General features: G+C 29.2%; 1 protein-coding gene across 6 annotated transcripts; it reads left to right on the plus strand.

Moving 5' to 3' along the window:
* Positions 1-67: 67 nt before the first annotated feature.
* On the plus strand, positions 68-15143 carry LOC143041848 (acyltransferase PGAP2-like). Of its 6 annotated transcripts, none has more exons than XM_076213950.1 (7): positions 68-249; positions 3552-3563; positions 5236-5494; positions 5837-5952; positions 6650-6758; positions 9145-9341; positions 13220-13411. In XM_076213950.1, the coding sequence occupies exons 1-6, from the start codon at positions 100-102 to the stop codon at positions 9291-9293; spliced, it is 795 nt and encodes a 264-aa protein (XP_076070065.1). In that variant the 5' UTR covers positions 68-99; the 3' UTR covers positions 9294-9341; positions 13220-13411. The 6 variants fall into 6 exon arrangements, with proteins under 6 accessions (XP_076070065.1, XP_076070063.1, XP_076070064.1 ...); XM_076213948.1 differs by having other exon boundaries at positions 9145-9293; XM_076213953.1 differs by lacking the exon at positions 68-249 and adding an exon at positions 266-557 and having other exon boundaries at positions 9145-9293.
* Positions 15144-16679: the final 1536 nt, after the last annotated feature.

The raw sequence follows: 16679 nt of genomic DNA on the forward strand, positions 1-16679 counted from the left end.
AGATCGGGATATCGTAAACGTTTGAAAGAACGAAGTATCATATGTTAATTTTCAAGAGTAATCAGTACCAAGAATAAACAGAATAACCAAAAACCGAAAATGGGCTCCCAAGGAAATGGATTACTTTTCCAAATCACCATAAATAAACTGGCAAAGATAATGCTTTTTCTTCCATTCTTTGGAGCAGCATTTTGCATTATTTGGTCGATAATTTTCGACTTTGAATCTTCAACTTCTACACATTGCAGGGTCAGTTGAGACATTTTACAAATTCTAAAACCCTGGGTATCACTATGAACGCAAAAAGAAAGTAACAATAACAACCATTTCGTACCATTATTTTATAAATGCTAGATTTTGGCATGGTTTGGGGAGATTCTCATTTACAATTGTATGCAAATACTTGGAATCACACCAATACTTGAAAACATAGGCAAAAGTTTAAAGACATCACAATTTAATGTGATGACATTTGAAAAAAAGCATGATTTTTTAGTAAAACCAAAAGGCATGGTGAGCAACTTGACAAAAAAACCCAGGACTTTATGTTAAAAAAGGTCAGGATAAACTAATAGATTTTTTTTTATGTCCCGGCTGTTGAATCAACTACAATCAATGCCTTATACAATGCAATGTTTAATATGTCTTCCACTTATAAAATAATTTTTACCTTGATTTCTAAATGTATTTCATAGTCTTCTTTGAAAATTGGAGTTATCTCTCTTTTTTTTAATGGTAGTTGAATCAACTACAACCAATGCGTTTTACAATGCAATGTTTGATTTTAATGATAAATTAAAGCAATCTTTACCATTCAGTGCCTACTGTTCTAGGGTACATAATGCCCCTTTAGAAATAAAAAAAATTGCTGAATTTTTCATTTCTGTTCTCCTACTTAGTTGTCTCCACTAAATGTATTGAAATGTACATTTGTACATAAAATGTTTTGTATCTCCAAACACAGTTTAAGGGGGCTCACGGTTTTAAATCAAATTTTTTGTTTGATATAGGATTTCGCTATATTTTTTATATAATAAACTCATCATAGATACCAGGATTAAATTTAGTATATATGCCAGACGTGCGTTTCATCTACAAAAGACTCATCAGTGACGCTCGAATCCAAATAAAGTACAAAGTTGACGAGCATTGGGAACAAAAATTCCTAAAAGTTTTGCCAAATACAGCTAAGGTAATCCATGCCTGAGGTAGAAAAGCCTTAGTATTTCAAAAAATTCAAAAAATTATAAACAGTAAATTTATAAATATAACAATATCAATGACAATTCATGTCAGCACAAAAAGTGCTGACTACTGGGCTTGTGATACCCTTGGGGAAATAAACATCCACCAGCAGTTGCATCGACTCAAATATTTTTAATGCACTTAATAGAAAAATGGAAAAAAAATTAAATGGGGTCAACGTTCATTTAAGCTCACAATCTGCCTCTGAAAAAAGCATACATTTTTGTCAATGTCCTTTTTTTCTGTTGAACTAATACAAAAATGTAGGAGAAATAGAGGTAATATCAAAATAAAAAAAATAAATAAATTACAGAAATCGCTTAAATTTTCCAATTATTTAGTTTATGTACAGCTTATTTGAAAACAATAATAAAAAACATAGGTCACCAGTGATTTAAAAAATATATGTCAATTTTAATGCAACAAAATTTAATTTTTACATCAAAGGGAGATAATTTGGATCTTTTTCACTAACTAGTGTAATGAGCCGTATGTATGAGCCATATTTTTTGCTCCATGATGTATGAAAAGGGTGAAAAATTCAGATTAAATATATCATTAAATTGATATTATCACTTGCTTGCTTGATTATATCCTTAAGCATGTTAGTATCTGAAACTAATTGGATGTCAGTATTTATTTCTGATGCAGTTATAATTATGTTATTTTCACTGACTAATGTTAGGTATATATGCTATAAATCTACTTATTTTGACATTTGCAACTAATTTATATTCACAGGTTTGTATACATTGTACATGTAAAATGATATGATGATATTAAAAACAAATATAAACTGAAATTCCATAGTGTCAGCATCCTTAAGAGGGAACCGTCAGCAGTGTGACTGTTTTATATCAGTTTTTCATTTTAATATATAAAACTGAAAGTGTTACTCTCTGAAAATGTAATTCCTTAATACATTTTTACATTTATAAAGTATCTTGTTTTAGCATTTTTCTTTTTCAAAGTCAAAGAGAACTAAGAAATTGGCTGATTTGTCACTGCTTGTTTGTTTGTTTGTTTTATATAATATTTTAAATGCTGCGTTGTTCCTAATTACTGAGATTTATACTGCACTCGTTCAATTTGAGCAGTCAAAATGCGTTGACTGTATATTTCTATGTCATATACAGTCACTGACCCGATATCACTTTTCCTCATGAATATTTAAATAGAATGCCGAAATAACATTTAATTATGCATACGACCTCTTCAACCTGTTCTTGTTTCCAATGCATACAACGATGCGTGGAACGACTCAACTTTGTTTCTTTTGCAATTATTGAAAAAACATATTTCATTTATTAATACTGTTTGTTTGCAACCTATAAATCATTAATTTGTTATGCTTATTGATATTTTAGTCCATATTCAAATGCTTTTGTTCACCATCGAGTGTGTACATTTCATTGTGTTGAAAATTTCTCCGTGAGCATGGTATGAGGCCTTTTTAAAGGTGATTTCCCCAAATATTTAAATCAAATAAATAACCTTAACACATTAAACAACAATTGAAAATGTTTTTTTAGAATGCAGTATAAAGACAATAATAGTGCATTGACTTGACATATCAATGATGTAAGGATTCGGCACGAAATTGGGAAATAGCTCGACACAGCCTCGCATTTCCCCGTTTCTAAGCCTCATCCTTATATCGTTGATATGTCAAGTCAATACACTATTATTGTCTATTTATAAGGTTGTTGACATCTCTTTCTGCTTAAAGGATGCTTATCGGGTATCTAAAATATTCTAAAATAAGGAAATAAATTTATAGTTTTTGATTTTTGTTTAATTGATATATGACAGACATAAAAGTTTTTGATTACCAGTAATAAAATTGAGAAAAGGGGAGGGTACATGATGCCTTAGATGACCAACCATGCCAAAGAAAGATTAAAGTGCCAAGCCATTGTTTTCATTTGATTATATGAATAAAAAAAACGTTCCATTTTACATAATTTTGATATGAGATAACAGGTTTAATCTTAGTTCCAATTTTATGTGCACAACATAGATGTGGGTTCACACTGTGAGATCTGTTACAAACAATTAACTGATTTGGGGGGAGAGGGGAGTGTCTCAAACAACAAAGACTTACTAATGAAATTTTTAGTTTCAATCACTTAATTTAATCAATCTTAAAATTGTTATTATTAACAGTTCATAAGTTTGCTCTCGTTACTTTTCAATGATAACATGCACATATATGCTTATATTACTATAGATGCAATGTGTATATAGATAATAAAAACTTGTCAATTTCTACATCATAGCATATTTTTCACTTTTATTTGATTTAGTTTCGCAGCAAGGTAACATTGAAACCAAAACAAGAACAATTACCATGATAGTTTTGATATGTGTATAAACAACCAATGACATTTTCTGAAATCATTTGTTAAAAAAAACTCTTTTGAAAGTTCAAAATTAAAATAAAAAAACCCAGATCCTGTAGTTATGGTTTTTATTATTTAAAAAAATCTTTTAGGCTTAGTTTTTGATATTTTTGTATGATATTCAGTATTTGTGTAATTAAATAAATTCATGGTAATTGTTGTTTTATATTATGTTGCTACAATTAAATAGCTTTTTGATATTTAGTATAATTTTACCATGGAAGCTTCACGTGATACTAACAATTACATGGGGTGTTATTTGATATGTAAATGAGAAAGGTTGTTTTTTGAAGTCCTGAATTTAAACATTTTTTAATATATTTTAGCATGTATGGTTAAAATAAATGTACATTGTAGTTATCAATGATATAGATGCTTGTTGTCTATAAATCTAACATGTGTTAATAGTCATATAGGAATTATGAATTATCCATGGTAAAAATATAGGAGCGTAAGGTGTGTCATCAGTAATTTCTATGTTTTAAATGATTTCCAAACCTCTAGTTTCCATCATATGTATGTACATGTATATCTAGTCAGTCAGCTAAAAACTATATCCAGCTTTCTTGAAATATATCTTGTGTCTCTCTCCTATATAAATGTAATCAATAGATTCTAGTTAAAATCCTCAAGTTTTAAAAAGAATTTTATACATTATTTTCTTAAAATGAAAGTTGTGACAGACAGTATAATAGTTTTGTTATTATTAGTAAAGAAATCTAACTGCATGATATGTTTTACTTTCATCAATGATTTTACCTATTAAATATAGATATTTTCTTTTATTACATGCATGCTTTAACTTATCAACAACTGTTATTTAATCTTGCTTGTGCCAATAGTTGTTGTTTCCTATGCAATGAATGCTACTTTATTTATTTATATACATGATATACCTGAGGGTAAATTCAGAAATTTTTGTGTGCATTTATTATTGCCATTTTTGAAGAATGGACATAAATATTTGATAAACTATTGCAATTTCAGAAAATGCTGCATTTTAATAATGCCACAAAAATCTAAATTTATTTTGTACCACTTCATTAAACCTGTTCTGATACATATGCAATAATAAATCATCACAAAAATTTCTGAATTAATAGTGCCAACACCATTAAGTGCTAAGTATTTGATTTTCTGGTGAGGTTGATTTCAGAGTAAGTATTTATGATAATTGATATTTTATAAGTAGGAGCACTTAAGGATCCTTACATCATGATTGCATGCAGCATTAAAGGTTGTACTTCTTTAGTCAGTAAAGAATTTTCAGTTTAAAGTAGATCTTTTAGGGTTACAGTCATGAATTATTCTTCAGTGATTTGTGAATTGTTCCATCTATTTCCATGTGAAATTATTCTTCAGTGATTTGTGAATTGTTCCATCTATTTCCATGTTAAATTATTCATGTTATTTTATTAGATGTTTTATAAAAAAGTATTTATGCTAGCCATTAATGTTTGGAAAACTAGTACTAAACTCAATAATGTCAATAATAATTTGTTTTCTGCTATCTTTTACATTGTTATTATTTTTGTGATGATTTATTATTCATTTGTACATTAAGATAAATTTATATTTTTGTTTTCAGGTCAAGAATTATCTCCCTTCAATAAGTTCAGCTATAGGTGGCTACACACCTCAAAGATATGTGTGGAGAATATGTATTGCACTTCACTGTAGTCCACGTTTCTTTATAACAGCAGGATACTACACATTTAACACACAATTCAATGTGGGAATCAGGAACAATATATACAAATTTTTAGCAGGATTATGCGCTATTTTGAACAGTATAGAAATTTTAGCTTTAGTTGTGTTGACCAATATATCTTCTATAGAAAATTTTAGTAAGTGGTTTTCTATGAATACTTAAATTTTTTATATTTACTGCCAAATTATGTTCAAGACTGTACTTAGTACCAACACAAAAGGTAAACTATCAAACTAATTATACTCCTGAGTCTTGAGACTAAAGACATGAAAGACAGTACTATTAAAAATAAAGGCAATTTGATAAAAAAAAAAATGCATTGCTAGCTTCTTTTCGCGAGTACTCGTACAGAAAAATAACAAATTTTGAAGAATAAAATATAAAACAAATTGTTCTCTCACCCCAATTTATGGAACAAATGTCTGAAGAACTAGATTTCCAACTGTCATGGTCTAACAATTATATTTTTTAATTGTAGGTATTCATGAGAATTCTTTTATAACTTTCATGGTAACCTCTGAATGTTATATGTTGTGTAGCTGTATAGTATTTAAATGGGGACGTACCAGTAATGGTAGACAGATGACTCCAAAAGTAAGTACATCTGTTCTCCTACACATTTCAACAGTCATGCTGACTGACAGTATTAATTTACATACATAAAAAAGAATCTGAATTTTGAAGGAGGAAAGTCAAAACATGCTAAAGTCAAACACCAGTAAATATAAGAAGATGTGGTATGAATGCCTATGTGAAAAAACTCTGTCCAAGTCACAATTTGTAATGTAGGTCAAGTAAGGCCTTCAATGGATCCTTGGCTCAGACCGAATAGCAACCTATAAATACCAAGATAACACAAGTTTATCCATGCTTTTCTTTTCAGGTTGTTTCTTGATATTGCCAAAGTTATACTTCTGTTGTATTTTTATGTATTTTTTACCTATAACTGTATAACCATCATATTTAAATGAAAGAGAAATAACTTTTTTTAATATGAGATAAACTGTATGTACACGTATTATAGTTTTGATTTACATGTATTGAGACTTTTATAGAAAAAAAAAATAATCTATAATAAAGGTATTGCAATTCCTTTTGTAAACAAATGTCTTTTTTCATTATAACCATGTGCTATTTTGTGTTGATACAAGTTATGTAAAAAAAATAAGTTAATTTAGCAAATTAATTCACAAATATATGAATATGCTAATTACCAATACATATATTTTTTGAAGTGATGAAAACTTTTCTTAGAATGTTCTATTATGTATTGTTGCATGTTTATTTGTAGGAAAAGAAATCCTTTCATTACAAAATTGCATTATTCCTGTTCAACATCAGTTGTTTCTTCATAGCAATTTACCTTTACCTCCGACATAATAGTTACTGTGAAGCTGGCGGTAAGTGATCTTTATTATAGTATTAATGAGTGGGTATTTTTATAAATTAATTGCCCTGTTATATGTCCAAGGTCTGTAATAATGGTCGAGGAAGTCTGTAATGGCCTGAGGCAACGCCTGAGGCCATTATTACTGACCAAGGACATATAACAGTGCCATTATAAAAACACCCATTTCTTAATACATTTATTAACCAACTGAAAAAAAGTGTATGTGTTGCTGCCAACTTGATGTACTCTCTTACTCTTTTAATGACAGTTTAGTTTGAAAAAAAAAATTTGTACTTCACCATGATCGAGCTTTAAATATACCAAATATCCAAGATATTAAGTTGAAAGAAGTTATGTGTTGAAAACAGGATGAACAGTGATCCCTTTATATGGTTCTTTAATGTTTGTTGCTGGTTATTAAATTAAATAAAATACAAAAAGGTATTATACTCTTTACAGCTTAATTTTATTAAATCTATTAAAAACCCTAACTGGGCTTAATACAGACAAGCTGGGCATTAATACAGGGCCATTACAGAAAAACAGGGCCATTACAGAAATAACAGGGCCATTACAGAAAAACAGGGCCATTACAGAAAAAAACAGGGCCATTACAGAAAATATGTTATTTTTAATAACCAGTCATTTTTGGCAATAATGTACTTAGTTGGTTAATAAAGTAATCATATCTGTCATTGTATGAGGTAAATTTATATATTGTATTTATAGACATGATAGATATATTGTATGGATTTCTGACCATTATTTGATTTCTATGATTTAAATATAACAGACTTTTTCTTGTATAAAGGTTGTACCAAACACTTCGACAAAAAATAATTTGGCTCCTTTAATTTTCATAAAATTTTGACAAAATATTTACTTTGACCTTTTGACAAAATAGGATTTAAAAAACTTGAGCCACACACTTAATCAAATTTCTTTGGATATATAACAGATTGACAAACACAACTTGATCATTGAGAAGCTTAATATTTCTTTAACAATAGAATGTAATTAAAACATTCAGCTGATTTTTACAGAGTTATCTCCCTGTAGTGTTATGTTCCATCTAAAGAACTCATTCAGATTAAAATACAGATCTGTGTTCTAGCTTTAATTTCAAGGATCTGACAAAACTCAATTTTATTATTCTGCTCTGGTAATTATTCCATCAAATGAAATTTCAGCCTTCAACTTTTTGAGGGTGTGTATTAATAGGACAAACCAGAAGATCCTGATAGTCATCTAGAACAGAAAGTATAATAGAGTGCTAAGTATCCTTGAAAGAAAAGCTTGCATGGTCACAAGATCTAAATTTTAATCAGATTTTTAAGAATTGAAATCATAATCTTCAGATGGAAAAAAACTATTTAGAATGGGAAAAGAGTAAAGAAATAGTTTCTCAGTATTCTGTGGAAGTAGAATAAATCTTAGATTACAGTACAATCTGTTTGATATAGTTTACTTTGTATTGTAAATTTTGTCATCAAGTGTTATAATTTATAAACATAAGCTTTTCAAAACTCCTTTCCTCAGAAACATTTCATTACATGCATTGCCTACCCTTAATTTTGTCTTACATGTACAATTTTTATCCTTTTAAACACCTGCTCCCCACCATCCGCTAATGCACTAGCCATGCCAGTTGCTGGTTAAACATGCAAAAGTTTATACACCTTTGCAGAGATAAAAAAAATAAATTATAAAGAGTTCCTTATTACTTGCACATACTAGATATACACATTTTATGCATAATATTACTATTTTTATAAGGAATTAAACACAGGCAATATAAGTATATATATATGTAATGGTTTAATACACAAACATAAAAGATTAATTAATTAAAGAAATACATCTAAAATAGTTTCATATAGCATTACATGTAAAACAGCATATGGTTGCAAGACAATGCTTGCTTGGATAGAGCTTACATACTTTTCAATTATATGTAAGTTATAATGTAACATATGGTGTCTGTTGTTTATCTTCCTTGTTATGACAATAAAGGAGTTTTCTGCCCTATTAAGTATTTTTTTTTTGTAATAATAGTTGTCTTTTAAATATTTTTTTAGCTCTATTATAATGGTTTGTTCCAATGATTATTTGCTACAATAAATGTAGAATTTCAAGTTTCCTATGCCATTTTTATATAACAAATATAAATAAGGTTAGTTCTATTTCTATTTCTGTATTTTTAAATATATTTAGGAGATTTTCTAATGTTCTTAATTTAGATCACGGATATCTGAAAATCTAAAGTAGTTTAAAACATACTAATATTTTCATGCCCTTAAGGAATAGGAAAGGCCTTTGAATTTACATATTGGTTCCCAATCAGTATATTGAGCACAACAATCCCAAATTATGCACTATGATATATTTTCTTGCAGTTTATTCCTTGTTTTCCACTTGTGAATACCTTGTTGTATTTACCAATATTGCATTCCATGGCACAACCATAATTGACTTTGAAGGAACAGTCAATACCATTGCTCCATCACAGTTGGTTGAAGATAAAATTTCAAAGCGATATCTATAGGTAAATCATGCACCAAAGAAAAATGAGGCTCAAGAAGGTTTCTTCTAGGTATAAATCTTTTAAAAATCTTTTTATTTAACAAAATCTATTGCATCCTTTGTTTATGGATTATCAGTTGCCATATATTGTGAATTCATTTATTTTCGTGGGTACCATTTTTCCTGGTTTTGCAAATCTCTGCATACAAAGCCTAAAGAAAATTTAGAATTCATTGTACGTTTGAATTCATGGTTAACCAGTACCCATGAACCGCGAAAAAAATTATCCAACCAATAATAATGAATCCACAGTACAAGTCAGGTTATATGGATGTTATTTGGCAGGTTTTAAATGGTGTCATTCATATCAAGAGTTCCAAGTGGTGAAGTTGAATCATCACTTGGAAAATTTCACTAATGCAATTACAAATTGGTTGATCGTTATGGAATATCGGTTTCACAGATGATGATGAAAATGTTACAAACTTTGTTACCACAATCCTGACCTCCTTTTCCTCTAAAAATGACCTAGCAAATTAGACTAATCACATGGTTTGAACTTAAGTGAGCAACATTACAGGTGCCACATGAGTAGAAGGATCTGCTTACCCTTCTGAAGCACCTGAAATCACTGGAGGTTTTTGATGGAGTTTTGTATTGGTCAAATACTTGTGTACTATTTTTTTTAATCTTATTCCGCAAAATTGTGTTTGAGTCAAGTTAACTTCTTGAAAGTCAGGGTTACAGCTGATACCTGTGTTGCAATGCTGTCCAAAGTGTATCTACAAGTATGTATCTATGCAGTTATGATGTTTATGTTTGGTATTCCTTCACTAATTTTTTTTACCCAATTGGTTGGCTTTGGACCAAAGGTTTGTCTTGACAATGAGAAATTTATTTGATATAGGTCAAGGTAAATCAAGTCTTTACATGTACTTTAATGAAGTCAGGTTCATATCTATTTTTGTTTGTCTAGATCTTAGTAAAAGATTTTAAACACATCTGTTATACAAGATATGCATAAAAGGTCATGTATTGAAGGTCAAGGCTAAATCTCACATCAACTTAAGGCCCATTTGAGATGATAAAATCATGTCTTTGTCATGCTTAAATACTTGACTTTAAAGTTAGAGGACCTGGTAATGTTCTCACAAATTAGGTTACAGCTACCCAAGCTTAAATCTAGTGTGACCTAGCTTCACATTGATTATATTAAGGTTACAGCTTGTAGATTTATATAACTGCAATATGAGAATACCATTCTTGAGCCATAGTGATACTAATTTCAAAAAAATAATCCAAATTGTAGCAGGTTTTAGTTTGGATTTAGTGGTGTTTCTTAAGGAGGTAGACCTAGGTTAAGGGAAATAACTCTTTAAATCATCAGTACGTTTGTGTCAACCATTTTTAAAAATATATTCTAAGCTTCTAGGTTACATAGATTATTTTCAATCTGTTTCAGGTAAATGCTTAAAATACATTGATGAACTTGACTTTTACAAACGTACTGATGATTTAAAGAGTTTTCTCCCTGAACTAAGGTCTACCCCCTTAAATCTTCTTTGTGTATATATATAGATTCCTTCTTTATTAACCCTTGTTACATATTTGCATTTTGTGCAGGTAACGTAACATTAATAAATTAGTGTTCTTCATATACTAAAAGATATTGCAATGTGTTGACCAAGTGAAGAGCAAAAATGTCACAGCCTATCGCTTTCTTAATTCCTGGCTTGAAACTCACATTTTTGTGCACACACACAAACACACACCTGTATGCACAGTAATGTTACATTTGATTTGTTTAATCTTTTGAACATTTTCTTTCTAATCGGATCAAATAACTACAAACTATACATTGTTGGTGGATTGGTGAATGTAACAGGCTCCATTTCAATTTTGTAAATTTTCTGGTCGATGTGATTGGACTTTAAACATGTTAATCATATTGAAGGCAATATTTATTCACCCAAGGATATTTTTTTTTGCAAGTTTTTCACAGAGTTATTTTAATGACTTCTAACTGAATGATTTCTATTTTATTCTTACTTATTTTTACAACAATTTCAGTTTTTTTAAGACCGGCAAATTATGAGCTTCTGACACAATTGTTTATTTATTTAGATAAATGGTTCTTTACATTTCTTATTCTACTAACTTCAAAGTACCTTCCTGGTATATCAAACATGATGAGATGGTACACAAAATGTTATGTTATTTTATATATCACAAATATATGTATAAAATGTTTAAGGTAATTATGTAAATTTTTAATGCTATTGATTTTGAATATCTGCAAAAGAATGGAGATAGATGTATAGCTACTTCAGTTACTAGGTAGCAGACTTGGGGTAATTGTAATTGTAATCATTAATCAGCTGTAATTGATTACAATTTTTCAAGTAATCATTGTAATCATTAATCAGCCAAAAATCTGATTACATGTAATTTAATTTAATCAATTACTTTTCAAAATGCCCTGTAATCCTGATTACATTTTGATTACATTCTGATTACAATGAAAAAAATCTTGAACTGTGTTTATGGTCAATAAATGAACCTTTTTGTTATTCTTATTTAATAGATATTTAACAAGTTAAGATAGTTTGGTTTACTTTTTCAAGCATGTTAATTGATTTGTATACTTCAGTAAAAAATAAACTGTTACAATATTAAAAAAGTCATCATTAGCCTAAGAAGGCCTTAGTAAAAGAAATTGTACATATATTCACAATTTAAAGATGTACATGTATATATTTGATAAAAAAAAACTGTTATATTTAAGCAATATTATATTTTTCTTTAACCCTGAATTATAATCTTTTGTTAATATTGTGATTATTGTAAACTTTGAATTGACAGGTAGGAAACCAATTAAGGCTTGTTTTTATTGCAATTTCCAATTGGGTATAGCTGTAGGACAATATATATGATAAAAGATTAATCAGACATGTGAAAATTTATCTAATTAGCACAAACTAAGTTAACAGTTGGACAAATATCTTGTTTAATATAAGCAAATTTTTGTATGTACTTGGACTGGACATGTAAATTGCACAGACTTACTATGACTTATAGTACTTGAATTTTGTTTACAATTTGTTTAAACAATTCTATTAAATTTTTTCATAATTTTTATCTGTTATTTTTATTTCATCCATATTTTAACTTCCAAAAACTGCACCTTGAAATACATATAAAGTCTGGAAGAGGTCAGAAGACAAATAACAAACTCTTTATAAAGCCATATTCAATTGAAGTCAAAATGATTCAGAGATCAATAATGATAAAGTGTAATGGGTGATACAATGTTCATGTATGTTTGTAGTGAACTTTTGTGGTTTATTAAATAGATGAAGTTTGAAGTTATCATTTTAAAATATATAAAACAAAATTCTTTCTAAAAAGAACTAATTGTATATTAAACATTAATTCATTCTCATCATTCAAAATGGTTTTTTTTTTAATTCATTGTAATCAGATGTAATCATGATTACTTTGCCAATGTAATCATTAATTTAATCAGACACTTTCAGAAATGAAGTAATCATTAATTTAATTTAATCGTACAAATGACAAAGTAATTGTAATTTAATCAATTACATTGAAAGTAATCAGACCCATCTCTGCTAGGTAGTGTTCATAAAATTAAAAAAGATGTGGTATGAGTGCAAATGAGACAACTCTCCATCCAAATCACAATGTATAAAAAGTAAACTATTATAGGTCAAAGTACACCTTCAACACATAGCCTTGGCTCGCACAGAACTACAAGCTATAAAGAGCCCCACAATGACTAGTGTAAAACAATTTAAACAGGAAAACCAAGGGTCTTATGTATAAAAAAAAAACAAGATTAGAAACAAGAAACACTTATGAACCACATCAACAAACAACAACCATAAAACAACAGGATCAGTATGTATAATTATATGTTATCTATTTCAGTGTACAGTCAGTTCGCCTTCATGGAATATCTAGTAGTGTTATCTAACATAGCATATCATTGGACAATGTGCTTAGATTTTGACGACTATGTTTTGGGATTGCGGAAATGCGCTGAAAGCATGGAATTAACTATCATCAAAACTGTGTAGCATTTAGGACAAGTGCAAACTTTTGTTCATTACTATAACAAAAGTTGAGCGTTATAACTTTCATAGATTGAATCAAATACCAGAATGGCCAAAAGAAATACTCTTTATATTTGTTTTTGATTTTTTTATGTAATATACTTACAGAAGGAAGGGCTATAGTGATCATTGTATCTTTCATTCATTTTTTCATTTTTGATGATATTTACTTAAGAATGTACTTAGGTTTTGGAATTTGTGTCAGATTTTCCGACTCCTTGTTTTTTCCCTATGATACAGGGTAAAATATTTTGCCCCATAACACCCTTTTTTCTTTTCAAATAAGATTCAATAACTCATTTAAAAGGAGCTCCATTACCTATCAATATTTTGAGCTTATTTTGTTTCTTAACTAATGTTCTTTTCGACTTTTAGTATCGATTTTAAATTCTTGACTTTTAAATTTCACGTAAGTTCATCCTCGAGAATCAAATAAGTTATTCAGACTAAGGTATCCTGTCTTACAGAAACTTGGGATATAGGGATCATTGTAATTTTCATTTACTTGTTTTTAATCCACACTTTGTATCCACAAGTCCTAAACTTGCAATATTTCATTGAAGCATTTAGAAAATCTTTAGTATATAATGGTATTGGACAACTCCTAGTTTATCTTTTATGCAAATTATTTAAAAGGTTTCTCATATCAATACAAGTACAACATATACAATATCATAGCTATACCAATTTGTGAGCAGTTGTATAAATTTGTGAGTTCTTAAAAAGAGTTTGTTAAAATTTACCACCAATTTCACTGCCGTAATTTTGAATCAAATGAGTTACTGATTAATTTTAATATTCCAGTGAGAGTGTTCATTATGATAAGACTGTTAAATGTATTCTATTGTCAAGACCATGATTCATATAGTTAAATAGAAAGTTAAGAAGAATATGTTATATTCAGACTATATGTAGACTCACTAAACAGCTGACCATTCATCTTTTGCTTTGAACAATCAATAATATTTCAAGTTAAGAAAAAAACGAACATATATAAATGTTACATTTTTAAAATCAATTTTTCCAACTTTTCAATAGAAATGACTTAGATTTTTCATTATTCCTCTGAAATAATTTAGAATTAAGCGATTTATATAATAGAAGCCATAGATGAACAGACAATGAATGGTTGATAGCTTACAATATTTTATTTACAAAAAAACCAGATAGTTTTAATTATGAAAATTGTAATATTTAACGTTATTTTAATTTATCATATTCAAATGGATAAAATGGTATGAGTCACATTGCTTTAATAAACCTTAAACAAATCATGGTATTAAATTAAACTTTTAAAATCAGTTTTAGTGCATATCTGAAAGTTTTCATAATAAATGACACGAATGAGTTGAGAAATTGCTGAAGAATAACAAAAAATGTAGTAAGCATATTCTTACAAATAAATACACTAACACAAATTACTGAATATAAAAACTGAAGATAGGACGTCAACTTCAGACAAATACTAGGGCATTTATTGTGTAAATTACATATAAAATTATATGATTATTGATGTAATTTTAATATTATGTAAAAACTTGTCTGCTTTATATGTTTCTATGTTATTGATTAAATCTGTGATATTTTCTAAATAAAATGTGCAATTAAAGTTTTTTATTTAACTCACCAGAGCTAGGCAATGACTTTATAATAACAATTAAATACCAGCTGTGAAATGCAATTGTAAAAGTGCACAATTTATTGTCAATTAAAAACAATAAATTCTTATAAAAGATTGACTATTGATTGATTGAATTACTGTGGACTTATTAATATTCATAGGAAACCACTAATTCTTAGCCATGTTCAAAGAAGTGGCAATTATCTTGAGGATTGTAGAGAATAGAGTGAGTGGTGTACTGAAATTTGGAAGTCTCTAAACTGTTGAATCCAATGGATTTTAACACTCTGATTTGGAGGATCCAAAAATCCTCTCTGTTACTCCTTTGGACATCTGTCATGGGGTCATTTAGATTGTTCCAGAGGACTTCGATGATTTCAAATGACATGTGGTGAATGTTGTACCCTGTCTGGTTGTAATGTTTACCAGTGGGTTCCAATTACTTATTTTTGACACATCCAAGATGTTCGCCAAGTCGAGCTGTAAATGGACATTTGCTTTTACCAATAAATTGTTGTTTACAAGACTTGCATTTAATCATGTACATGATATTTGATGTTTTGCAGTCACCAATATAGTTTTGTCGAGCCTGCGACCTTTGTTCAAGAAAGCTGAACATAGGGAAAGTGATCCTGTGGTGCCAGCCGCTACTATGATGGGGGCCTTAGCTTACTTCTTAAAAGATTTGTTTTAGAAGGTGGAAGACCTGGATACTTCATTATTTGTATATAGATGCCTCATGTTATGAAGTTTCTGTCTATCACATGTCTATTGTCCTTGACCTCATTTTCATGGTTATGTGACTTCTTGGGAAAAAAAAAGATTATTTTGATATGTTAATTTCTCTCTTTTTATGAGTAATAAGATAACTATATTTGGTATGTGTGTACCTTGTAAGGTCCTCATGCCTGTAAGCCAGTTTTCTATGGAACTCAACCTCATTTCATGGATCAGTGAGCAAGGTTAAGTTTTGGAAGTCAACTCCATCTCAAATACTATAAGCAATAGGTCTAGTATATTCTGTGTATGGAAGGAATGTAAGGTGTACATGTCCAACTGGCAGGTGTCATCTGACTCTTTTTCATGGTTTAGTGGTTAAAATTAAGTTTTTGTGTTTTAGTCTGTTTGTCTTATACTGTATGCAATAGGTCTATTATATTTGGTGTATGGAATGATTGTTAGGTGTACATGTCTAGCTGGCAGGTGTCATCTGACCTTGACCTCATTTTCATGGTTTAGTGGTCAAAGTAAAGTTTTTGAGTTTTGGTCTGTTTATCAAATACTGTATGCAAAAGGTCATCTATATTTAGTGTATGGAAACATTTTATGATCTACATGTCAGTCTCAGGTTTTATTTGACCTTGACCTCATTTTCACTGCTCATTTTGAAGTTTTTGTGTTTTGGTTTGTTTTTCGTAAACTATAAGCCATAGGTCAACTTTATTTATTCATAGTATGGAAGAACTGTACATATCTGCCTTGCGTGGTTCATCTGACCTTGACCCAATTTTCATGGTTTGTTGGTCAATGTTAAGTTTTTCTGGGTTAAGTCTGTTTCTTAGAAACTATAAGCAATAGGTCAACTATATTTAGTGTATTGAATGATTGTAAGGTGTACCTGTATTTCTTGTTTGGTTTAAATGACCTTGACCTC

This window comes from Mytilus galloprovincialis, chromosome 8, assembly GCF_965363235.1.
Source record: "Mytilus galloprovincialis chromosome 8, xbMytGall1.hap1.1, whole genome shotgun sequence".
NCBI classification, from domain to species: domain Eukaryota; kingdom Metazoa; phylum Mollusca; class Bivalvia; order Mytilida; family Mytilidae; genus Mytilus; species Mytilus galloprovincialis.